The sequence below is a fragment of the Empidonax traillii genome, unplaced genomic scaffold (assembly GCF_003031625.1).
Source record: "Empidonax traillii isolate 1590-97213 ecotype Southwest subspecies unplaced genomic scaffold, ASM303162v1 scaffold670:size792703, whole genome shotgun sequence".
Taxonomy (NCBI): domain Eukaryota; kingdom Metazoa; phylum Chordata; class Aves; order Passeriformes; family Tyrannidae; genus Empidonax; species Empidonax traillii.
Window position 1 is genome coordinate 458,088 of NW_020955863.1, and position 27,545 is coordinate 485,632.

At 33.7% G+C, this 27,545-nt stretch overlaps 1 protein-coding gene across 5 annotated transcripts in view; it reads left to right on the forward strand.

Moving 5' to 3' along the window:
- Window positions 1-27,545, forward strand: part of NBEA (neurobeachin) — a 478,282-nt gene that overhangs the window by 180,263 nt on the left and 270,474 nt on the right. For 4 of the 5 annotated variants that reach the window (XM_027899474.1, XM_027899469.1, XM_027899470.1 and 1 more), the window contains 4 exons: window positions 5,026-5,464; window positions 15,516-15,670; window positions 19,601-19,727; window positions 23,848-23,975. In XM_027899474.1, coding sequence (XP_027755275.1) covers window positions 5,026-5,464; window positions 15,516-15,670; window positions 19,601-19,727; window positions 23,848-23,975 — 849 coding nt within the window. The remainder of the gene's footprint in view (window positions 1-5,025; window positions 5,465-15,515; window positions 15,671-19,600; window positions 19,728-23,847; window positions 23,976-27,545) is intronic. The other variant, XM_027899472.1, reaches the window with a different exon arrangement.

A 27,545-nucleotide genomic window follows, 5' to 3' on the forward strand; every position in this document is an offset into this window, starting at 1 on the left:
GTATTTTTAAATCAGACCCTTATTACTCTTTGATTCTGTCCCCATACTTAGTTTCTCATGTCAGTTTAATTGTGCTGCTTCATATACATGAAAATTATTATACTGGTGTTGCTAGAAAGAATTTTTCCACTCTACTTTATAGCCTAGAGTTTAGGAATTGAATACTTGACTCTTCTACCTACAAAGAAAGCTGTAGTATCACTCCCTAGTTGGAATGAAAGCATTTTCAGTTTGTAGTGTACTGTTTCTATAAGTTTGTAGAAAGCTACAAAAGAGTATATAAAAGGCAGCTATTAAGGTTATCACCCATACCTTAAGATAGTTATACAGAAAACAACTCACAAATTTTCCAGTGCACATGCAGACTGAAAGGTGGCATCAACTCCTATTTCCATTGCCCCAAATCTTCCATTGTCCAATGTTTCTACATTGTTTGCCATGGAAATTTGACAATAATTTGGGATAGTCTGGCTTCCCAATAAATTTTCAGCCATATTGTAAGCACTTTTCATACATTTTACTTTTTTAAAAATTTCAGCTCGTTCTTACTCAGTAAGGAGGTTTAATGAGATGAAAAAGATTAAAGGATTGCAGGAATTTGCACACAATTTTCCCATTTCTTAATGTAAATGAATATTAAAAGCAGAATATTTTGTATTGTCCTTTTTTATAGTGGCAAAATTGTATATGTTTACCTGACATATAAAATGTCTCATTATTAAGTTAATAAATAGGGGCAGTTCGGGTTGTATTTTTCAGGCATATGGAAGCAGTGCAAGAGCTATTTAGGTAACTCAGTAGGTTAAAACAATTACAATACACTTCATAAATCACAAGCAAACAAGATATTTTAGGGAAGCAGCGTGACGGATGAGGTCACTAGATATACAATATGCCATTTAGTTAACTTAAGCCCATATTTTTTCCATAATGTAGATGAACTCATTAGTTACAATGAAAAACAGTAAGAAGGAGGCATCTGGCTTCCAACTGCCTGTTTCTGACAGGGTTAAGATCACTAGATCTAGTAATGTTTCTGCTTTGTCTACTGCCATGGCCTTGTACCGTAGAAAACTGATGAGGTTTGCTGAAAATTTAGAGGCTTACTGTCACAGTGTTATAACATAGACAGATGCAATCAGTTGTGTTTTTGCTTCTGTTCATGTTTATCATTTTGATAAGTTGCTTTAAATATTTAGGATTTTTATAAAAGCGTACACACTTTTGGTTTACGATTTTTCTAAATCACTTTGTGGAGCAGTATTCTTCATTCCTGAAATCTGAAGGCAATAGAAGTGCTACGGCATATTATAAAAGAATATAGAACAGAACTTATGGATATGCAGTGTTGTAACTAAAACTGGTTGATTTTTGTGACCTGTACTAAGAAGTTTATCATTTATAGTACTAGTAATAATAATGCTGATCAAGAAGGTGTAAGCTTTTCAGCCATATTTATCTGGATTTCACATAGCCTTATTTGCTATGTTCTTATTTGAAAGGCAGTTATAAAGAACTTTATTTGTTCTGAGTTTATTTTCCTTTGATTCATAAAAGGTAAATTGGACCTTTTAAGCCTTTATTCATTTAGCTTACTTGATGTTTTAAAAATGAGATTTAATGCATTGGACTCAGGGAGTTTTTAGAGATTGTTATTCATAGTGATAAATCAGACTAAACCTAATTGGCTTATTGCAGCTTATTCATATTAGGTGTTGGAGACATGGTAAGAAAAGTAAAGATAGAAATCTGATTTCTATAGAATTCAAGTATCTGCACACTTGCCTGAATTTAAAATAATTACCTACAAATTTTTTTCAAAAAATCATTTTAATTAGTGTTATGTATTTTATAGTGTGTCATATTTAAATTCTACATCCAAAAATTTAATTTTACTTCTATTTTTAGCTTCAAATTATGTAGGCCTCTAGGCATTTTATTCTTATTTGGGAACAAAGGATTACAGGCACCTGCTGAGTAATTAAGTACAGTTCTATTTATAGCATCTCAAAATTAGTTCCACTTTTTGTTCCTATCACTGGAAAACTATTCCATAATCTTAATTATATATTGATGACTGTCACTTCCCAAACTTAAATTTATTCCTGGCTAGTTTACACTCAATTATATTAATTCCAACACTTCCATTTAGCTTAAATTCCTTTTTTTTTTTTTTTTTTTTTTTGAGTTTTCACCCTGAAAATACATAAGATAGCTGTTGTGAAACCCTTCAGTATTAGTTTGGTCAGACTACGTCTGTCAAATCTGCAGTAGTAGATTGCTGTGTACCTCCATAGTGTCACTTCAATCTCAAATATAACAGGTACACAAAATTCCATAGTGAATCCTACCAAAACCTTCTCTAATACCATTAATAATGCCGTTCAGTCATTTACAGAGGATGAATTCCAGTTATAACATGAATCTCTGTATTCTTCACTAGATGCATAGCTTTTCACCACTAAATGTAATCTATAGTTCTGCTGTAATGCCTGCTAATAATCATCCTTCTGCGACTGTCGGTTGTGCCTTGTAACTTTGTCATCAGCAAATTTCAGCCAAAAGTTTTTACCTGAAATCTTTATTAAAATTTTGAACAAGAGAGATCCTGTGGTAGTTTCTCTTAGTCTGATGGGGTTTTTTAACTTTTAAAACTAAGCAATGGCTCCTTCTTAGCCAGTTTCTTTTTCCGTATTCTATTAATTTCCAAGGTTCTCATGGCTAAATGAGAGTCTGTTGTGACCACCCTGGCTTTACTGAATTTATTATGTTGACCCTTATTTTCTTCAAGCAATAAATTTAAAAAAAGCTCTTCTAGCAAAGCCATTTTGTAATCTGTCTCATTGCATTCCATTCCTATTCTTTACTCCAAAATAAATCCTGAAGTCTTGCTTACACTTGAAGTTTTGCAGTTGTCCAGATATTTTTTTTCCTTATTTCTAAAAAAAAGAGAAACCACGTGTGGTTTTCTCCATTCATATGTTGCTGTCTCCACTTCCCTGTTTGGCAAAAGTGCCTGCTACTAGACCAGTAATATCATGGACTGTTTCTTTCAAAAATGGCTTGGAGTCAGTTCATTGCCATGATTTTAATATATTAAAATCTTTCTTCTGGTTTTTGACTTTCCACAAGTGTATTTTTATTATATTTTCTGTCTTTAGTTTTATTTTCAGTGTTGTTGACCTTAATGAAAATTGAGCTTAGTGGACTTCACTATGTAGTGGACTATAATCTTTTTTTCAGTGCCCTCTTTGCATTTACATAATAATGGAACCTTATGCCATTTTATTTACCATACATTTCATGGGCAACAACCTGCTTGACTGGCAGTCCACTCCTAATCTTCCCTTCAGTTGAGAGGTGTTGTCTTTGCATGGATGAAGTTTAAATAGACAAGCAGAAAATTCATTAGAATCATTCTGTGGATCAGATGTTCTTCTGCGCCAAATATAGGCAGTACTAAGCAGATACGGATCTTTTTACTTCCTGACCTGGCAGATGCTAAATGCATTTGATGCAGCTCATAAATCCAGTTTCTACTTCCTGCTTCACAAAGAAGGGCTCATATCTATTTGATAAGATACGCTTAAGGTACTTAGGAGAAAAAGGAGGAGGAAGTGGCTTCAGTGTTTATGGCTGTTAAAAGAAGAAAACAATACTTCTTATAATGGGTGATTCTGCTTTGTCTTTTTAAAAGCCTGTTCTGTTCTATCTGTATCTGATTCTTAATAATTGTGCACATGCAGAAGTTTACACAAACGTTAGTTCAAAGACATAAATAATCTCATATAGATTTTTTTAAGTGCATATGCACATATTCAAACTTATGCCTGTGTTCTAAATAAATATTTTACACCTGACTGTACTGACCAATTGGTAATGAGTTATCAGGTTGTTTTTAAAGTTATATTATTAAAGCACATTCTGTTTGTATCAATCTCAGCATTATCCAAGTATGTTGTAAAATATTTCCCATAATATCTACACCACTATATCAGATCCATAAAAAAGAAGCATTCTAATTTCATACATAGGCCAGCTAAATTTTATAATCAAGACAAATAATCCGATAAAATAATGTAGTTTGAAAATAAACTAAAAAATAATTTTGAGTGCAAGCTTTTTGTCATTAAAAATAGCCATAGTTTGTTTTGCTCTTAAAGAAGTAACCAAAAAGATGAATATGGAAGTTACAACTCTAGATAACTTTTGTCTAAATATAGCAAATTATTCTTATTTAATGGGGTTGTTGAGTCTGTTACTCTGAAGTAGTAATTAATAGAGGTATGCTCTTCTCGGCTACAAGATGTTGTAGAGTTCGTTTCAATCTGGAAATGTTCCAAACTCAACAGATTTCACTTGCCTATGTCTATAAAACTGTATTTATTTTGTTCTTGAATATTTCCTGAATTTCAGAATTCTACCTGTTGTGGAAAAATAGGAGTTATCTAAAAAAAAAATCAATAACAACACATTTTTATCATTCATGTATAAATGAATCTATATTAAATGTAACCATATGTATGTAAAATATGTATAATACACACCTTAAAACATGAAGCAAACAAAATGTCTAGCAGTTTTCTTTTGAATGCAAGATTAATATTTGCTGACAGCAATACAAAGACTAAATTTTACAGTAATCTGAAAGCATAAGTGATTGCAGTTTTCTCTTCTAGTACTCTCACAGGTCATACAGTTATGCAGTCAATAGGTTATAATTTTTAATGTTGTTTTTGCTGGAAGTATTTTGCTGTTTGATTACTGTGTGAGTAGTGGGACATAATTTCTAAATGTCACTGAGTTTGCATAATGTGATTTTGAGCTCCCTCTTCCAAGTCTGTATGTATGCCAAACAGCTGTTGAAAGTAAAATGTTTTGTATGTAGAATGAATTTTTATGGTTTAAACTACTATGATTTGTGGGCTTTCTAATATATTTCTGTCTTTTAAAACCTTATGATCATATTTTTAGGGGGGAAAAAAGCAAACTAAATTATTGTTCATAATGTCTATTTCACTGCAGAGACACCAACTGTATTTCCAGAAAATATTAAAGACAAAGAAACACCAACACCGGTTGAAGATATTCAGCTGGAAAGCTCTATTCCACATACAGATTCTGGAATTGGAGATGAACAGATGCCCAATATTTTGAATGGGACAGACTTGGAGACCAGCACAGGTCCTGATGCTATGAGTGAGCTGCTATCTACTTTGTCTTCGGAAGTGAAAAAATCTCAGGAGAGCTTAACAGAAAGCCCCAGTGAAATTCTGAAACCTGCATCTTCAATATCCAGTATCAGCCAAAGTAAAGGCATCAATGTCAAAGAAATACTGAAAAGCCTCGTGGCAGCCCCTGTTGAAATTGCAGAATGTGGCCCGGATCCAATCCCTTACCCAGATCCTGCACTGAAGAGAGAAGCTCAGGCTATTCTTCCCATGCAGTTTCACTCGTTTGACAGGTATATGGTTAGATTAATTATTTTATACTGAGGTAATTCAGAAGTTTGAAGATTTTTTTTATTTTTTAAAAGGTTATTCTTCTATTGTTTCGTATTAGACTATGTTATAAACAGCTGTATTATTTCTCCTTTTCTGAATATGGACCGTATCATATAGACAAAATAATTCACCTTATTTTTCTCTGTTAGCAGTGAATAAAACTCTACAAAGTACTTGGAAAACAAACCTGTTTCAAAGAAATATTTTTGCAATAAAATCTTTTTTTTCCTTTAAAATAGCATTTTAATGAGGAGGAGGAGGGGTAATATCTGCTGATATAGAACAGACTGTGCAGAAATTCAGTTGAATATTCTTTCAAAGGCTTAAATCTTAATTGGATCCATCATTGTACTGTTTTCTGGTACTGAAGTGCTTTGACCATGGCAAATTATTTGCATGGTCATAGTAGAAAACAGTTTCCTTTTAGGTCTTTAAACAACAAATATGCTCAGAAGTTAGTGCTTAAAACTGAACTGCTGAAGATTTTCACAGAGTCCTTTCTTTATCTTTTTAGGCTGTAGCTTCCGGGTTTCTAGTGAATATACTTTTCTTTAAATGTCCAGTCCCTCTCAGTTATCCTGAACGTAGAAATTGTGACAAGTTGTGCAAGTGACCTCATCCATTTGATTTCAAATGTAACTTTTATGAGTGGTGATGTAGTCATATTTTCAAGTATGACAAGATCTCTGCAGTTTCTTCATAAGAAAAACAGATGCAATCAATGTTTTCAGCATATTATAAACAGTAAAGTGCAAGAAGATATATGAGGGTTTTAGAATAAAAGTGAAGAAGCACTTTTCCATCATGAATTCCTTAGAAAAGCTGATGCCTTTTTATCTTTATATATATATAGATAAGTACTGAAGCTGCTTTTCTGAAATAATTCAATAAACAATCAGATAGTGTCTGTTGCAAGATAGTTAATTGGATCAAGACAGGAAAAGTGGGATATACTTTAGCAGCTGTTTAATTAAAATTATTTTTTTGTTCATCAGTCTGCATGTTTTCATTTTAGAGTGATTTCAATGTGAAGTGAAAAATATTTTTTTTCCTATTAAGTTAGGAATTTTTCCTTATCCTGTGTGAGGAACCATCATATTTCAGAATGCATTCTTGTATATTAAGCAGTATAAAAATTCATGCTACATGTAGAAAAAATAACACCTTAACTGTAATAACCAAAAAGGTTACTTTAGTTGAACCTATTCACCTAAATTTTGACCTAGGTCAATAAGAAAAATAATTTATTCAGACCGCTGTTGTTGATTCACAAAATGCTAGACACCTAAATTAAAATGGAGCATATCACCTCGTGAGTTGTCTTTGTTAGAGGGAACTTGACATCAAGGTGATTGAAGATGTGATTTTTATTGTGCATTTCTAAATCATAGCTCTATACGAGAGCATTTAAAAACTGCAGTAGGTTGTCCATTGCCTGTATTTAATGTGAGCACCTCCGTTTGATTGTTCTTGCAACAATGTGGCTGCTTGTACGTTTTGAACATCATTATTAGTATTTACTAATACAGAATTATGGAGTTATTTAAAAGGTGCTTCATGTATTTTGATAGGTATTTCATTCTTAATAAGTTCACTTAGGAGCTAGAGAGTTTAGTGTTTTGTTTTTTCTCTGTCCTTTTATCCTGCTGATCAAATTGTGATTTCATTATTTCCTCTACAAAGTATACAGCTGTGTTTTTATCTTGGTAGCATATTTTTTACCATGTCAGCCCTTGGAACTGTTTACTTCTTCAGAAAAAAAAAAAAAGAAAAGGTGGTAATGGATGAATTTTAGGCAACATAAGTCACACTTATATTTTGTGTAGGGCTTTTTTTCTCTTAAATAGATGATCCTGCTATCTGATTTTGGTGAGTGAGGTAGATCATTATTTTTAATATAACCAACAACTATGAAAGAAAATATTGGCAGGTTCAGGCAGGTCCAGCAGATTAGGAAGTGTTGCATTCTTTTCTCTAACTAAAAAAAATGTTATTGAACTGGGGGCATCCTGATAAAAATACTGAAGTTCTTAACCCACAAGGCCTCAACTGTCTAGTTACACTTCATGGTGGTATTATTGAATGATTCTCACTGTTCAAGCAAATACTCTTCTGTACAGTTTTTTCATATTGTCAAAGTACGTGACCACTCTGGCAATCTTTGGAGGCAAATATGACTGGTGATAGTGTCACTTTTCCAAATTATAGAGTGAAGCAGATTCATATCCTGACACTGTAACTTTTCATGGGGGATGAAGCAAAGGTTAGGGGGATAAAAACTTCGATTAGTATTAATTGAGAAAGCAAGGTGAATTTTGGCTTGTGGTGATTTCTGAACATTTTGTGTTGCCTATAGTATCCCAATTACCATTGAAAAACTGAAAAAAGTTATACAGCATGATTATTTTTCTATACTTGCTCATGTAACTATAGTTTTGTTTACTGATAGAAAAATAACAGTTAGATAAGATAAGCTGATTATTTTTAAAAGCTAACACTATGCCTATGGATTGTATTTCTGTAGGATCTTCTGTTGCTGTACTTCACTGAGCAGTGTGGCTATTGGTCATCTCTATTGTCCCTGGGGAAAATCATAAGCAATGGAGTGTATTGTTTTGTCAGGTTCTATTTGTTTCAGGTTTTATAAAATAAACACAGTGTTTCCATATTTATAAGCAAATCTAGGTTAGAGAAATACATTTTTCACCTTAATCTAAAAATATTCTTAGCCCTTATAGGGCTAGGCGTGGGGTTTTTTTGGTTTTGTTTTTTTGTTGTTGTTGTTGTTTGTTTGGGGGTTTTGGGGGGGTTTTTTGTTTGGTTGGTTTTTTGTTGTTTTTTTGTTTGGTTGGTTGGTTGGGGTTTTTTGTTTTGGTTTGGTTTGGTTTTGGTTTTGTTTGTTTTGTTTGTTTGTTTGTTTGTTTTGGTAGATATTTGGATGTCTGAGTGCCTTGTAAAAAAGAGTTGAGGTAATAAGTAATTACTGGAAAAATAACAGTATCTTCATTGCTTTAAAGATATTTATTTAACCATGATCACTGATCTTACGTGCCATTAAACATCATGTAAAGCAAACTCCTGTAAATAGAATTGAAACTGAGAATTCTATTTTAGCATTTAATATGGAGTGCTTTGCTCTGCATGTTCTTTTAATTGTACATTGCTAATATTTCCATGAGAGTCAGTGCATAATAGGTACAGTGTATTCCTCCCTAGAATTTGTGCAGTCATAAATGAAACGTAAAAGCAGAAAAAGTGTCCAACATGTTTTGTCAAATGGGACTTGTGTGCAATTAATGTATGCAGCAGTTCAAGTACTATCGAATGTAAATGATGAAGTGATATTGATGAAAGGAGGGGATTGAGGTCTCGGGGGGCGCTGATGACGGATTGAACAGAAGCGGCCTTGCACCACACGTAACTCAAGTCTGTCGTCTTCACCACTCAAAGCCGTAATGGGAGGTGGCAGTCTGAAATGAGTTGCCACGGCAAAGAGTATTATTTTTGAAATGCTTTCACACAAATCACTAGGCCCTGCATACAACTTAGTTTCATGCTTTAATGTCATCAGGAGGCACAAATTGGTGTGTCTAATTGTTTGCCACCTGCCAGCAAAATGAGCTGCCAGGCAGCCAGAAGGGTTTGATTGTCTGTCACCTCTTCAATAGATTGAGAGTGACAACATCAAAAATTTCACTTCGAACTCTGAAGCTTTGAGCAGCTTTTCAGAGACCTCTTCCCCACAAGTGCTTCTGGACAACTGCATTTTTCAATTAGTTTTCAATATATTGCTGCCTTCTGTCTCATCTGTCTTAAGGTAGCTGTAATTACATTATGAGCTATATAAACAGATTTCTGGGACACTGGAGCCTGGATCCTCAAAGTTATGACATGTCTTTTAATGTCAGACTGAATTCCTTGAAAATGGCATCCAGGCTGACATTTTTAGAAGCAAACACAAAACGTTTTTTCACCAAGATTTGCTAGTAATGGAGCATAACTCACCAATAATTCCTTTTTGCCCTCTCATCTTTTGTCTGACAAAAATCAGGCCCTGTCATTGCTTTTTAGGATCTGGGGATTTCTTGTTTCTCTCTCTCTCTATCTTTTTTTTTTTTTCCTCCTTTGGCAATTTGCATTTGTTCCACTAGATGCAGCCTAGATCATTACAGTTTTTTCATTTAGTTGTGATTCTACCCAGTACTGCATTCTGAAGCTTACACTTGTTCATCTCCATTTTTTTCTAGTAGAGATTTCTTAGATGGGTGATATTATTGAAATTGAGAGTGCATTGCCACCTCAGCTTTTTGTTTAGAAAAAAAAAATTATCCTAAATTTATGAATGGTTTCAAATCAACCAAAAATGGGTATATTAACTCTCAATTTATTTTCATTGAGCTGTAATCATAATCCTCAACACTTAGAAATCCATCATGTAGTCCATCACTTAGAAATCTGTACAAGGGTAGCTCTTTCAGAATTCTTATCACCTGTGTAACATGTCTTTCCATATTCATATTCGTGGAGTTGTAGGTGTATCTGACCTGAAGCTGATGAGAAACCAGTATCCGTCTACTCTCTAGTACAGTTCACTGGGTGTACAGATGAAAGTTGTACTAGATTTTTGTCTTGATTTTTTTACCCAAATGAGCCTCTGTAAAATCACTGTTAAAGCTATATTGACTTTTACAGGACTGAATACTGCTTTTTAGTCCTTACCTTTTTTTTTTTTTTTGCACCATATATACAAGATTAGATTCCTCACCCATACTTGTCTGTGTCTCATACTGATTGCTTCTTTGGGTTCTTTTTCTATATTTGATCATATTTCTGACATTTACTTCACTTACATTCTATTCACTATTCTTCAAACTTAATAAATTTCCAGTATTTCCCATTTGTCTGTTCAGCTAAGACCACTCATCTTTCTTGATAATTAGCTTTTTATCTTTTACAGTTTGCTTTGTTTCTTGTCAATATTTTAGATCATTTTAGATGCTTCAGCTAATTTATCCTGAATGCAAAGGAGGGAATTTCATTAGGGCTACCTCACTCTTCTGCTTGATCTAAGATTGAGGATCCAAGAACTTCCGGTCCTTGTCCTAAAACTACATCTGAGATGATTCGCTTTCTTCTATTTAGAAACAAGCAATTTTTAGTAGATTAGGATCATTTCATATACTTTAAGGTTTGGATGTTTTAATAAAGGTATGGTATGAAATGATTGAAAGAACCCATACTAAGTAGAGATTCAGCACTAAGGTTTTATTTGCATAAGTCTCAAAGATTATAGCCTTCTGTGAGCTTTCCCTATCTCTTCAGTATACCTCACATTTTTTTAATCCAGTTTTTCTTCTCCATGGCTGTTGCCTCTGAGTTACATCTTTCCTCCTCAATTTGAGATGAATCTTATCTTAGTGCAGTCAGCCTAATAGAAGGTTGTCTAAAGTAAGATTCAAAATGTGTTGTTAGTACATACTAACAGTGACATGTTACAGACTCAGAACACAATCTGGGGTTGAATTCAGGAAGAATGGGATAATTAACAGTATACATGTTTCATAAAGGACTGGACATCTACAGAGATATGAAGAATATAAATAACTTTCAGAGAAGGAATATTAACCTCTCTTTTCAGAGATTAAATGAATCTAACTGTAGGAACAAGCTAGCATGTAATAAAGAAGACAAATTGTCAGCCATTTTTTTGTTGTGATTTCTTCTCAAACATCTGACAGAAGTTGCTGTTTGACACAGAGTAATTCTGTGAAAACCTTGCCTGAAATCTGTGCTACTTTTTGAAGATCACTTCTTGAAAAATCCTCATGTTTTCTGCTGCTTTGAGGGAGGAGCAAGAAATATTAATTCAGACTTAAGAGGTTTCACATATCCCACAAGAGAGTAAAGTGATCCTAATTTAATTGCTGCTGCTCAGATAGGTAGCACAAGACATCCAGTATTGAAGGCTTATCTCTGACCTTTAGGTTGACCAGAGAGATTAGGTTGGAAAGCCTTTAAATTTTAAAATGGAGAAGAGATACAGAATGTGAATCAGAGAGAAAAAGGAAAAATATAGCACTGCATAACCTGAATTGTCTGTCGTCAGCACTGGATAGCTAAATATTTAAGTAAAGTAAATTTAAGAAAGTGTTTTATTTTTTATTTCAGTTTTCTCTTTTTGCAGTTCATTGCACTAATGGCATTATTTTCCATCTACTTATTTCATGCAAATTTCTAAAACCCAGAAGAATCCTGTAGGTATTTGCTGATGTTATTTAATGAACCAGCAATGCATAAGTGATATGTGAGTTGAATCAACAGCACTCACCTTGAGCATGATATGAATTACGATGACTTCAGGCTTAGATTTAAAATTGGTAAAGGACACTCATAGAGTAACAGAACAGTGATTAGTAGTCACAATTATATTTAGAGTTTTAAACCACCCAATGAGCATAGAAATAAAATCAGTTACTACAGACAATAACTACTAAACTTTTCCTGACTGAATCATTGGGGATCATATGAGACCATGATGATGGGATTCAGACAATTGTAGACCAGTTTGGAACATTTAGGAAGTCTGGAATACATTGTACTAAGAAGGCCTAAAATGAAATTATAGAAGTGTATGTATTCTTGTCTTCTAGTCTGTAGATTTCTGTTCCTCCATGAAAGAAAAAGCCAAATTCCTGACAGATACATGTAAGGCATCTATCACAGTAAATTCATTCCTCAAATCATACTATGCTCAAGTAAATAGCCATACTTCTTTCATTAGTCTGTTTTGTCTTGATTTGCCTGTTTTCACCATATGTGATGTTAGAGCGGTTTGATTGGTTAAAAGAATTTTTTTTTGCTTGAAAGCAGTCAGTCAACCTCTTTCACCTGTCTTGTACTGCTGTCCTTCTGATTGCATTGCACATCTTTGACCACTCTGTTGTGTTTTTCAAATGGTTTTTCTGTCTGCTTTTATCTGAATGTCATTCTGCATTCACTCGCTGCATTTTGTTTTATCAGTAGGAATGAGACATTTTGACAAGGTCACCATGTATGACATGTCAGAGAGCTGCATTTTCTTTCAGTCTGGGATGATAGTCTCACTGATTTTCCCTATTCTTATGGTAGAGAGGTTTATCTTGATATTTCTTGATAATTTGTAATTTAGTAACACCTGGCTCATCTTAATGTGGTGATTTAGACATATAAAATAATGCCAACCATGTGTAGAACATTAGTATCTGTGAGACATGGGAAGAATTATCCTTCTTGTTATGGGAGCTTATTTTCAGTCCTAAATTACACTCATAAGAAAAGACTCTTTGCATTTATAGTAGGCCAGTCCATTTGGGGGTTGGACTAGATGACTTTTAAAGGTCCCTTGCAAATGAAACTGTTCTGTGACTCCAATACATCTGAGATGTAAAGTTGGCCTATGTGGTCTTTGCTATGCAAAGATAGATGATTTTTTGGACACTCTGGAAGACCACTGACTTGTCTGAAGATAAGGAGGCAGACCTTGAATTTAGCTTCATCTTTAGAAAAATAACAGGAAAATAAGAAATATTTCTTCAGTGATTGTATTGGCGATTTAGCAAATACCAATACCAGACGTTTTATGAGGTAAAAACTGGTTTTTTTTAAATAAAACCCAAAAGAAAAGACATGTCATCCACTCACACTGTCTCACATTTTCAAACAGTAGAATGGCCATGTGTCTAAGGAATCTATCCAGCAGTCAGGCATCCTTCCTGCTTGCATTCAGATGAGAGGTCCAATGGCACAGAGAGCATGGGATGACATCTAACAAGTCTTCCTCATATCTCCTGGGTTCTTCATATGTCGGCAACTCTTTCCAGATTTTGGATATGCCTTTTTTTTTTTTATCTCTTATGGACCAGCCAACAGTCTCTCTGTCCTTCCCAACTCTTGAAATCATTGTTCTTCACCGTTTTCGTCTGTGAGGTCACGTTATCTTGTGAAGCTACTCACTTGCCTGTGGTCTTGATGACCTGATAACTATGTGCTATTAGCACAGGCCAATCAAAGATACCTTTTCATGCCATGTCTTTTGTTCTTGTGCCTCAGCACCCAGATATTCCCATTCTTTTTTCATTCTTACCAATCTTAGCCTTTCTATTGCAATTCTCAACAAAGGTGGTAGGTAAGGACAATAGTTTCATTTTGAAATTAATACCTTCAGAAAACGCTCCCACTTAAGATACAAGTCCTAATTTCTTCTTGTGTTTTTATGGCACTGCAGGGACTCTGCTCTTGAGTACTTATTCAGTATTCATGAATAAGCCAAAGTCAAATATTTGACTGAAGTATTAATTGAGCTAGAGATCTTTGTGTGTGGATTGGAGATAATTTTAGGAAATTTCATGGTGTTATGGAGCAGATTTGTCTAACCCCTGTAGACACAGCTTTGTTCAGCTGTAACTGCTGCTATGTAAACACTTCATATCAGTAACGATTGTAAGAGATTATTAACTACAGACAAAAGCAATTATTTTAGGGTCACTTACCTTAATCAATAGCTATTGCATTGTTCAAATTCATCTTCTCCTAATTTAAATTGAATGAGACAAGAAAATGTTGATAAGCCTAGAATTACCTTTCTAATAGTACATGCTTCAAGGTAGGGGTAAAACTGTTGTTCAGAATGCAGAAACATCAACTGGCATTGTAACCCATCTAAAAAGAGTGAGAAAAAATGCTTATGGATGGTTCTGTACACTGTCATCGCAAGTCTTTAAAATTCAGGAAGACTGAAGATTTAGACCTACAGGAACAAGGTACTTTACTGTAAAACATTGTGCCACACCTTTTGATTCATAATATGCCATCCTATTTACACAGAAGTGTTATAAAATAATTACCAAAGAAAGACCTTGACAAGCAAAATGTGGCCTTATTACCCTATATAATTTCCTTTCCTGGCTCTTTTTTTTTTATCACAATGATTAATTTTAATGAAGAGTGTATCTCCTTAAACAGAAAATATGTAAATAATGCTGAAAATATGTTACTCCAAATTATCCAAGTATAATTTGTTTCACATTTGTTTTTCACTCACGTTTTCTACCAAAACAGACCAAAACAGACTTTTTAGGAGCAGAGTTTCTTTCAGATAAAGAGAAATATGAAATAGAAAAATGTCAGTATAGGTCTTTGCACTATGGCAGTTGTCCAGTGTTGAAAATATATTGTCTCCAAGGAGCGGATCATTTTGTTTTCAAACTTTAAAATAAAAGAGTATGATTTAATACTAGGTGAAAAAGTGTTTGTTTGAATGCAGTATTTTCTACTTATATTTGAGATTATGTTGTATTCTCTTGTATGAAAGCCCTCTTCTCTCCTTAAAAGCTTAAAATTCTCAAGGCTGCTTTTTAAACCATAACAATATTGTGAAAGCAAATATTTATTGTGTTGCATTTTTGCTGATCAACGTGCACCATGTGCTATTGATTTAGATGAGTATAAAGGTTTTCCAGAGGTCTGAGTGCAAAACTATGTTTGCTAGTCAACTATATTTGGAAGATATATTGGTATACTGCTGTATTCCAATGTTCTGATGACTGACAAAAAAAATTTTATCTTAGGTTACTTGAGTAAGATCAACAAATTAACATACCCATTAAGATTGCATGTGTATAGACGGCTAGACTGCTGACATAATTTCTGACAGTTAACATTTTCTTTGCAAATACAGAACACAGGTGATAGTGTTCTCAACATCTCGTTGAAGTGGTGAGGTGTTTCCATTTTGTGGATACTGAAAGACAAATTAAGTTTCTTAGAATCGTATGAATTTGCAGACAAAGTATAGGAGTATGATTTTATGGTCTGTGAACTTAGTTTTACCCTATTTCAGAAAGGTTCAGAAAATTTACGGTGTTATGTATTCCTCAGCAACAGCATTATGCAACAGCCTAAACTCATCAAAATCAAAAATTCTTCCTGGCTCTGTTGTGCAATTTTAATAATCTACTGTTTCTTCTTCCACAGGAGTGTGGTTGTACCAGTAAAGAAACCTCCTCCAGGTAGTCTGGCTGTTACCACCGTTGGAGCTGCCACAGCTGGGAGCGGACTGCCACCGGGTAGTACACCTAATATATTTGCTGCAACAGGAGCTACACCAAAAAGTATGATTAATACAACAGGTATTGTCCTTAAATATTTTTGTGACCCTCATTTTTATTTGTTTCGTTTTTGTTTTGTTAGCTTTTGTGGTGTTTTGTTTTTTTAATCATCTTTTTGTTGCTGTTTTTTGTAGTTCAGAAGTAGAACCTGGAAAAATTAAATCTTGGCCTTTATTAGAGACAGTGTTTTCTCTTGGTCTATGTTTATAATCTTTGATAGTGCACACTGGACTTGCAGAGCCTTAAATAAGTTAATACATAGCCTCAGTATTGTTTTGTAAGTGTAGATTAGAAGGTAAATGAGCTAAATTTTCTTATTCTCTGCAACAGAGGATCCTTATGTGATACATACCAATTAATCCCTCCTTATGCATCAAAGAAAGAAATCATAGATTGTGGAGGTGAATATTTTGGACAATTACTATTTGTGAATTAAAATTATGCCATGATTTTTGGAAGGTTTTTCAGTAAGAAACTACTTAATTTTACTGTACTCATGTCGTAGCAGAAGTAGTTTATTGTGATCTATAGAAGGAGGATTAGACCTTCTTTTTAAATTATTTATAATAGTAATAATGGGATTATCTATCATGGCCTGTTGACCATGGAGAAATGTTTCCACTGAGAAATTAATCCTTACTTAGAGCAGCTGATATTTACTTAAACTCCTTTGAAATGTCTGGCTATAGTCTGTTTTCTTTCTAAAATAAGCAAAAGCACTTGAGAGAAGAGCTCTCTTCAAGGATATCACAACTTCACTCAAGACTTGAGAATGTGGAAATCTCCCAGGGGTTGCAGCAAATAGAGGGGGAAGCTTTTGGCATCCTTCTGCTTTATGGAGTAATATGAAGACACGCTCATTTTTTTTTTCTTTCCTTTTGCAGATTGCCTTTAATACCTGGTAATAGAACTTTGATTTTTCTAAGGATAAAAGAAATCTTAAAATCTAATTAACCTGAGGCAGATGGGAGGAATGAATGCTCTGAATAATGTTATCACTTCTATGAAGAATTGCATTTGTGTAGACAATTCTGTTAATCTTGAACGGATTTCCTTTTAGGTATTCTTATGTCATGAAAAAAACCCCTACACTGGAAACTCTGTTTTCCAGTTGATACTGGCTAGTTGTAAGCTTTTCAGTCTTCTCACTAATTAAAAATCTAAACTATTTTGTCTGCAATATAGTAGTTCCTCTTTGTAAGTAAAAAATAAGCATTTTAAATTGCAAATTTTAAAATCAGTCATTTTCCCAATACTGTTCTTAGTAGAGGACAGAATTACAGATGCCATGCTGCATTGACTGTGGATTAAAGGCTGCTTTTTTTGATAGATCTTATAACTTCTTTTTTTAAAATGCAATTGTTTTTGATTCCTAATCTATGGATTAGCTTGATTAAAGGAAAAGTAATAATTCAATAGAATTTTGGCAAGTATCAGATTTTTTTAGAACTATCTGTGTACTAAATTTCTTTAATAATGCATTTTATGAAGATATGAATTTTTGAAGATATTAATTTTATATTAACATTTTAGAAATGCTAAACACATTAAGGACAGTTTAAAAAAGTAGTATCACACTGAAAACATTCAAATATCTATTAGATTAAAATGCTCATTTTGACCTTTTTAATTAAGGTATACCTATGGTAGTCAAAACAGTAAATCATGAATCAGTTTTTGAGATATATAGATAAAGTATCCAGATACTTTCTGGTTTATATACTCGTAGTCTATAATTTATTTTTTTTTTACTGTGGTAAAGAAACAGAATGCAATTTTTTAGAAACACTAGATGTCCTCCCAAACCTATTTACAGTTGTTTTTACAGTATGTCACAGATATGCTAGAAATACAGTTATATCTATGAGGCATTTTCTGTGTTGGACTTGTGTGAAAGGTGTTTTTTTCAGTTATTCATGGACTGCAGTTGGTGTTTACATTCCACCTGCCATCACTGTCATAGTCAATGTCACTGTCACGATTTAATGAGATGTATTTACTGAAGTCCTTTATTTCTTTGAATATATCTTTGGGGAGATAGGCGTTCTTCCGTCATCTCTGTATGTAAGAAATTGGCTTTATAGGTTTTAGATTGGATTTCTTTAATTCATATCCTCAATCTCACTTGTATGTTAACCCACTAGTTTCAGCTCTCTCTGACCTTCTCTTCTGGAAGCCTAACTGGTTAAACAACTTAGCAACTGCATTTTTAAACATCCTTAATGAAGAAAATTTTACTTTGGAAGAAAAAGGGAAGAAGCAGTAAAAATATGTTTTGTCTATGTATATATGAATATAAATATTTAAATAACATAAATACACACATGCACAAATAATATAAACACACACATACGTATGAAGCCTTAATCTTTTTTAAGCTATCCTATTCCCAGTTAAGTTGCTGTGATTCTGAGCCTGGGAGAGATAGCCTACCTTATATTTTTGTGTTTCTTTCCCAGTATGTTTGGGTACATTTACAATTTGTATTTAGTCCAAGTCAGAATACCCAGTGTAAACCACAATCCATCTCCCACTCCCATTATTAAAATAACAGCCTAAATCAGTTCCTAATCTATATCTGGAACTTCACCAGCTACTCTGGTGTCAGAAAGACAAGCAAATCCTGCTGCACTTTGAAATTTTTTTGAATGTAAATGTTCTTAAATGAACCAGTCAAAATTCTTGTCTTTAATTATTTTGTTAGTAAAAATTATTTAAAGACAAATTAGAAAAAAAGTAAATCATACCTCCTGTCAGAAAAATTTTCATTATTAGCAGCATTTGACCTCTCCTTCACTACTGGCTGGCTGCTTAATCAGTTAAGAAACCATAAATGCTTTGTATATCTCTGCAGGAAACTGAAAAATAATTTATACCTGTGTAATGCAAAGGACAGTGATGTATCAACTGCTAAAACTGACTAGCAATAATAACAATTTTTTTAAAATTGCCAGAATAATGTTGTCTCTAAATGGGGGTCTCTGCCCCTCATTGCTGACTTGAATAAATCTTGTTGCCTGTCAGCCTCATCTCTGGTAGCCTTGCAGTCCCTCAGGCTTTGAACTCCCAAGTTTGTTGCTACCTCTCTTGCAGTGATGTGTTGCAGAAGGACTGTGCAGCAGAACACAGACAGCATTTATCACAGCACTCTCACTGCTCATAGCCACTCTGAGCCTTTGCTGGTTTGCTTCAAAGAGGCTGAACTCACAGTACCGTTTCAGCAAACATGATAGATTGGCATTTAGAGTCCAAGTTTAGCCCTTAGCTCTGACCCAGATCACTTAAAGTATAAATGTATGCTCTGTCTGAATGTTGGTTTTTTTTCCTGGGCAGCTGTTTATAACCCATTGAAATGATACCACCACTGCCTTCCCTACTTTTAAGATCTTAAAATTCTCCTTGACTTGAGGAAGGAAACAGAAAAAATGTAATTAGTCTTAATACGCCTCAGACACTAGTTTCTCCCATTACTTCCCCAAAGGATATACATTTTCTATCTTCTCTGTCATTTTTTAATTTGTATTTTATTTTCTGGCTTTAGTTGCAACTAGGCAGCCAAGTATGTATATACAAATATTAAAAATAAAAAAAAAATTAAAATTCTAGTCTCCACTCAAGCTCATCTTAAGTATACCTTTATTTTAGAAAGATCTTGCATTACAGGATGATGTAAAAATGTTTTCAACTTTGGAAAGTAATTTGGAAATAATGAAAATGAGGTAAGGATTTATTTTGCCTGATTTTCAATAGCTTTTTAAATTTATTATTTTTATACTAGCTAAATAAGGTATTAATTGGTATGATTATCATGTGGAATGGTTTTCATTATTTTGTAATAAATAACACTACTTCCTTACTTAGAAGTAGATTAATAATACAAGGACTATATTAAAGCCTCTAAAATTTTTGTTTCTTAAGACTGAATTAAGATCTGTGTTTTTTGGAGGACAGGTGCAGTAGACTCAGGATCTTCTTCTTCCTCTTCGTCATCCAGCTTTGTGAATGGTGCTACCAGCAAAAATCTCCCAGCTGTCCAAACTGTTGCTCCAATGCCAGAGGATTCAGCTGAAAATATGAGGTACACAAGTTCTGTCCTTTTATATTAATTATAATTTCTCCTCCAAAAGTAGTGTATAAATAATAAAAGAAAAAAGCTCACCTTATGTGCATTATTGTAGTTATATACATTGTATTATATGTAACTTTTTGATACTAAGAATGTATATACTAAAATAATATTTCACTGAAAAGTCTGACTAGTTTAACTGAAGAGTTCAAACTGAGAAATTTTCAAACTATATCAGACACTAAAACTTCATTAAAAGTCATTTTTCAGTTGACTGTCTTTTTACTTTGTACAGTGATTATATTACGAATTGGGACATGTATACAGCTTGGTAATGGAGCACTAGCAATTGGAAAGAGAGACTCAACCTCTTCTGATCAAATTAAAACCTTAGTTAAACTGGAGAGGACAAAACCAGACCTATATTTGTGCAGATAACTAAATGGTGCACCGAATCTGAGTTGGTTTGGCAAGAGACCCATTCTATGGGGTAGCTAATACCTATCTTACACTGAGTGGTAGCCAGGAAAATGCCTTCTAAAATTCCTACTAAATATCTGATATAATAGGTTATTGTTGTGTACAAGTATCCAGTTTTGCTGCAGCACACTCCAAAGACAGATTTTTGACCTTTTCAAGGGGCACACATGTCTACCCTAGAAAGCTGACACAGAATGTACTATGGAGTGGCCAAGTGTCCTGTAGTTGGCTGGCCACTGCAAGGTGTAGTTTTAAAAATTTTGGAGTGGAGAGAGCAAGCTAGCTGTTTATTAGCTGTTCAGGAGGTAACAAGCTTAGTAGCTCATGAACAAGTGATTTCATTCCCTGATGAACTAGAAATGAAATGAACCTAAATCAGGGGTCCTATATAACCCATAAAATAAGTATCAGTGCTTCAGTGGTTTAAAACACAGTGACAAAAAATGCCTTTTTTTCTTGCTGGTCCCATCCGAAGGGTCGGGTGAGTGTTGCATGTGGAATCACAGCAATGGGTGCAGACACAGGTTTAAAACAGAAGGACTGTTGGCTCCACTCCAAAAGAATGCCAATGTTCAAGGAGAGAATGACCATTTGTATGATGTTATTTATTGCTTGACAGTTTTATGAGGCAAGTTAATAAAATTGTGGTGTGATTAAACCACTCCTTTTTGCTTCTTGTCTTCATATGCTAAGACAATGCTTCACTGAGGGTTAAATGTTTTTTTTTAAATTCAGATATGCATGCTAAAATTAAATTGATAGAAGTAAATAGATATGTTAAATTTCAGTTGGATCATTAGTTAGTTTATTTTTCAGTTATTTTAAACAATGAAATGTTCTTGTTTTTTCACAAGCATTTTTAAAGTTCTTGTCCTGGAATCAAACGAGAACTTGAGTTGCACAATCTGGACCTCAAATTCTGAATTCGGAATTTGAACACAGAAGTAGTTTTACCCTGAGTAGTAATTTAAATTAGTGACTGACATGTAAATAACCCCAAGGAATGTCTTTTGGGCTTATTTTCCTTTCCTCTGACCATTCTCCCAGTGCCACCCCCTCTGCCTAAGAAACCACCTTTATTTTGATAATATATATATATTTTGTAGTGTCATATGAATTTAATGTGATTTAGCTTTTATGAGATTAAAAGTCAGATTTGTTTGTGGGGACAGAGAGCATGAAGGGAGAGCTAACTTATTTAAGCCTTCCCTTGTAGCAACCGCATAGGAAAAGAGCTGATTATGGCTGTAGACTGAGCAAAGTGAGGAGGGGAATGATATTGGACTTTCAGGCATTTAATAGTCTTGGTTTGGATGTAGAGGTTTGGCTTGGAATGAGATTGGGAAGGTAGCATGCTTGCAGCTGGGACAGTTTATGCCCTCACCTCTCTTTGCACTTCCTTCTGGTCAATTCAAGCAGTAGGTTGTAAGAATTGTCCTTAGGAATCTTTTTGCTCACAGTTTCAAAGGTGTTTCCTTTAATCTGATGTTGCTATTGTGGTCTTTCAATCTGGTCTGACAGTTTATCACCTTTCTATGTATAAATTATATTGTTCATATATATAAAAATTATAAATATATGCTATATATACTATCTAGAATATAATAATGCACATAATATATATTATATATATATATATATAGCTTATTTTCAGATGTGTGTTGCCTTTAATCAGCAAATTAAATACTCTTGAATTTGGAAGCTATTAGGAGTTTATTTGCCTTAAATGTCCAGAAATGGAGAGGGAAAACCAAAATATTATTTCTTTACAAAAACCTCTTAAAATCTCTTAGTTTATTCACGAAAAAAATAGTTACATTAATCTCCATAGAGATTCCCTTTTGTTTGCAGTACACATTGTAAGGCATAATAAAAGTTAGAAATGGCTGTAGAATCAGCTGAGTCTCACTCCTTTGTATGTGTGAGTACAGGAGAAATAGCGGATGGGCCACCTGCTTCCCTGAAAATTTTTTGAGGATCTCTGTGTAAATTTACTACTTAATTTTTGCTTGTTCTTTTTGAAAGTGTAGAACAAGAACTCTAGTCAGTTTTTGACATGTAAATGCACCAAGGAAAAACATTTTTCTCTTCTTTCTCTATTTGAATATCAATTTCTCTCCTTTTATATGGGTTTTTTAAAAAATACTATCCTTTGATCTCATTTTTTCACAGAATACTATTCTAAATTGACCATTAATGTGCCATAATAGTAAACAAGATCCATTGGCTGCCCATTTGATAATAAGGTGTTTATTAGTGGCTCATCCAAGATGTTGATTAATAGCATATACACACTTCCAATATTACTTGATTCTTAAATAAAAATTGATATTAATTTAAAAAACATTTGAATTCTTTTCAAGTTTGTAACTAGAGGCTTTACTACAGTGAAATTCAATTCAAATAATCTTTTAAAACAAAGGCTGGTGATATGAACCCATCATTTAGGGTATTAGAAAGTCAATATCTGAATTTCAAATCAAACTACAGCAGACTAAAAGAAAATAAGCTATAGGAGTACAAGAAAATAATTTTATGCTAATGAAGGAAAACTTGCAGTGTGTATATAATGTCAGCTTTCTTTTTAAATGTAGGGACCTTCACATGATCTGAATTAAAACGTCCACATTTGTTAAGTGTTTACAGATAGCAGATAAAGTATAAAATTTAAATGTCAGTGATCATTCTCTTATATTCGGTCAATAAATGTTACTTCTTCCTATGACTGCATTTTTAAATGCCGATATTTTGGTGCCATAATGCCAATACAATGAAAACCCAGCAATCTTAAAAAGAACAGCAAAAGTTCTTAATAGACTAGGATATGTATGTAATTTCATTTCCATTTTAAAGTAATATTTTATTTCTTTAAGATAATGCCTCGAGTTTTTACCCTTGGCGTAAGAGTTCCAGAGGGCAAAAGTGTTACACCCTGTCAAGTTTAAAAGGAAAGACAGACCCTCAAACAGTACAATCCTTATCATACTGATGTTCTCATACTATTGCTAGGTTTGTATTCCCAGGCAAAGAAATATTATTTCTGGTATTTAAGAAGCAAACAGAAGTCACAACACAAGGAGAAATTAAGGACCATACCATGCTTCAAAGAGTCTCAGCAGGCAAAGAAGCATGAGTGCAAAGGCAAAGCGATCATTTTCCCTCAAAGCTGAAGAAAAGTATATTGGTTCTCTTGATATCTGTGCTAGAATGCTTTCTCAGATACTTCCTTGCAATACCGAATGTTGAACAAAAAAGCAAGTTGCTTGTGATTGTTTTGGGTGAATAAAAAAGCTCTCTTTTCAAGCTTTCAAATGTGTATAAAATTATGAGATGTGGATAAGCTGAGATAGGTGAAATAGACTTAACTTGAATATCTGACATCCTTCTTGTCATGTTTGAAAATGGGAGTAAAAATTTTACTTGTTCTGGAGTACACTGCAAATGCTGTAGAATTTATGAGACTGACACAATGCTGACATGGCATTTCCATTTACTTAAAGCCATTTAAAAACTGTAACATTTAATCAAATTATGATCATCCTCTTTTCTAAAGAAGCTTACAGCAACTTTTAAAAACAGGTATGATTTGACATAATTTTTTTAACTTCTATTGTGAAATGTTCTTCCAATCATGGTCTCTGTTTTTTCACAGTATTACTGCAAAGCTTGAAAGAGCCTTAGAAAAGGTGGCCCCTCTCCTGCGAGAAATTTTTGTTGATTTTGCCCCTTTCCTATCCCGAACATTGTTGGGCAGTCATGGACAAGAGCTGTTGATTGAAGGTACTGTTTCTGTTATAAGATTGTATTACTTTAACTCTTAGTCTTCTGATATGAACAATTATTCAGTTTCACTTGACTTTATGTAACTATTTCTGATAAATAATTAGTTGTTAATATGTTGTGGTTTCACTTCCTTGCATTTCATTTCATTCAAAGAAATTAAAAGTGATAATTTTTGTACCCTTTTTTTCTTTGAGATTGCTCTGTAAAGATACATCCTGTACCTTAGAATGCAAAAACCTCTCTATAATTTGCCTTTCCTTCTTCAGAATAATTCAGTGCTTCAGCCTGACTTTGAGAAAATAGTGAAAAATGCAATTAAAAAGTATGATCAATTCCCTTAGAAGATAGTAAAAGGAAGACCCTGCTCCAACATTATTGATGAATGTATCTGTATTTGGTAGGGATGTTAGTTCCTGAGGTAGGTTGGTTTGATTCACACAAGCAGAAAAAGAGTTGTCCCTAGAGGGGAATAAAAAGTGAAGACTTTTAAAGAAAAGTATCCTTGAACACCTTCAAGGATTTTTTAGGGCTTTTATTTTTTGTCTTTACTACTTCATATTTAGAAAATTTGCCTCATAAATGAAGCAGCAAGTAATGCAGAAATTATGTAGAAAGTGCAAATATGGAAGCCTCATGCAGAAAGCAATGAATCAGTACTATTGCAGTTAAAACAGTGAAGGCGGAATTTGAATGAGCGTGCACTGCTCCCACATCGTATTTTCAGAGGAATATATTCTGCCAAGTAAACTTTTTCCTTCCAGGATTGTTCTTACACACAATAGTGCTGTTTATTGAGAGAAAAAGTCTCATTAAGGCAAGGTTTATAATATGTAAAGATCTACATAGAAAAAAATGAAGCTTTGTGTTCAAATTCCAAAACCCCTTCTATTATTCATGTGTTTTATGTAAACATTAGTGTACAGTTTTTCTATGGACTCAATTATTATTCCTCACAATGTTGGCCCTTGTTGCTAGAAATATTTGCATCTTGTAACTGAAATCTTCTAAAGAGCCTTTTCTTTTTTTGTCTTTTTATTGTTTAATAATATTATTGTTTAATAATACCAAGGAATGGTGTAGTAGCTTAGTGATTCACAGAAGTTTCAGGTATTTTATACTATTAATTTTATACCTGTAAGTTGCAATTCTCACTTAATGTCACCTGAAGTTAATGGTCTGAGATGCACATTGCGATGACTGCAAGATATTTGATGGATTACATTCTTAAATGTCTTATTTCAGTGAAGTTGGTTGCATTATCCTTGCATTATCCTTTTCCATTTGGTGATTGATTAATGGTACTATAGTTTTTATACAATACAGCTAAAATTGTCTTAGTCTCACCTGAGTTCTTTTATAGATTAAAAAATTCTTTATCAGTGCTGTTCTGATTTTGTCTTTTGGTCAGATTCATAACATGCTCCCAGGATATAACAAAGAATAAAAAGCTAGAGGCCACAGGAACCTCACAACTCTACAGCAGTATTTTATCTCACTGCCTATCCAGAGAAAATGTTATGTTGGCTGTAGCATGCTTCTGATAACCACTTGGAGTGTCATTCCAGATTTTGCCTCACCTATGACTCAGCCTCCCAATTCAGTCTCAGAAAACACTGTTTACAAACCAAACACTGCGTTCCAAAACAAGTAGTATCCTCCACATCACTTTTCTAATCTCTTTAATCACTGTCTCATTCCTTATTTGTAAAAACCAGTCCTTTCACCCAAGATATTGAAATAGCAATCTGTATAGAAAAAAATCTAAGCACATCATAGATTTTTACACTGTAGGATTTGAATTTTTGTTTGCTCCCTCTGAAATAGTTTTGCTTTTTTACTTCGTAGCAAAGAATTCATAGAGATGCTTTTTTAGTCATTGTATACTTCTCATCTTTTCCTTCTTCATTGCCTGTATGAGATCCTTGATTTCAAATAAACTGAATTTAAAAGAGAATTCTAAATTCTCTCCTAGTCTGATACCTGATTTACTTTGAGAAATTTCCTGTCATTGCTTACTGAAAGCCAGTGGTGGGCCTTGAAGTACTTGGAAGTGCTCTTCAGGTAATGAATCTACAAAACAGGTTGTTAGTGGCATTATTCAAGATATGTGAGTACATAGAATTCCTGTGGGGCTTTGATAATTGAAATTTGATTTTTTTACTGGCAAGCAGTAATTAGTGTGACAGTTTTATATTAAATAGTTTAATTTATTTCTTTATATGTAAAGGTTTTAGTTAGTCAAAAGGAGCAAAAACTTCGTGTAATTAAATCTTGAGGCACTGCCTATTTTTCAAATTGATCACCATTTAAAAAGTATCTGTTGTGTTCTATGAAGTATGTCCTTTTTTTTCTGATTATTCAAGCTTGACACATAGTAATACCTTCCCTCCTTTGCTGTTTTTCAAAACCGTCTTATGGTATGAAGTCTTACTCTTATGAGATTTTGCTAAAATCTGAACACTGTCCAGCATTCTTGATGGCATGTGTTTTTTCCTGAAGCCCTCTCAGGGCTTCAGGAAACACATACAAGTGCTCTTGTGCATGTGTGTGTAAGAAATACTAAATCATTTTCAGAATTGGTAAGAATATCCACACTTTTGTAGCTGAGGTTTTGCATACTGGAGAGCACAAAATAAAATGGAACAGAAAACAAATTCTATGTAATACTTCTAAAACAGATTAATTATGCAAATTTTCCAGAATATCTGATGCTTTAAAATAGGTGTTGGTAATATATTTTTGGAAATGTGCATGTAACTTAGTTATGATTTCATAAAAGTAGTAGTAGAAGTTCAGCTGCCTCAAACTTTTGGTGAAAAATCTTGCAGTCATATCCTACCACCTCATCTTCCTTTATCTTGCATCATAATTATGTGCCATGGAAGACTGGCTGATTTATTGTTTGAGTAAATTATACTTAATATCTAAGTGACTTCTTAAGTTTTGATTAGAGTTGAAATGAATGATCTGCAATGATCTGGTTAGTCTAGACCAAAAACGTAGACCACTCATACTCAAAATTGTTAACTTTTCTTGTTTGTTCATGTAAATTCCCAAATGTGACTGGTAGCACAGGAACCTTATCAAGTAGTAATTTGATATTGCAGAATATATGATGAGGAGTCATGTATTTACTTACCAAAATGACTAAATTACTAATTACTAAAATACTTACTTGCTCCTTTTTCCAAAACCAGTTCTTTCTCCAAAGGTATCTTACACTCAACTGAATTTCAAATGTTTTGTCAAGTTCTCAGAATATTTTTAAGTGGAAAATATCCTCAACAATGGGTTAAAAAGGACTGATTTGCAATTGAATGCAAATAGCTTCAAACAGAGGGTACCAGAACCAGCCCAGCACTGCTGTGGTTCGTCAACTGAGGTTCTTTCAATGCCTCAGAGAACAGAAGTTGCAAAGGTTAAAATTGTCCGTATAGAAACTAATTAGAAACAAACATGCAATATGTGTAGGTCACATATTTGAGCTTAGCAGTGCTCATTGTGGAGTTCCATTTAACACTTGCACAGATATGTTTTCACTAACTCTAGTTTCCATATGGTCTGCGA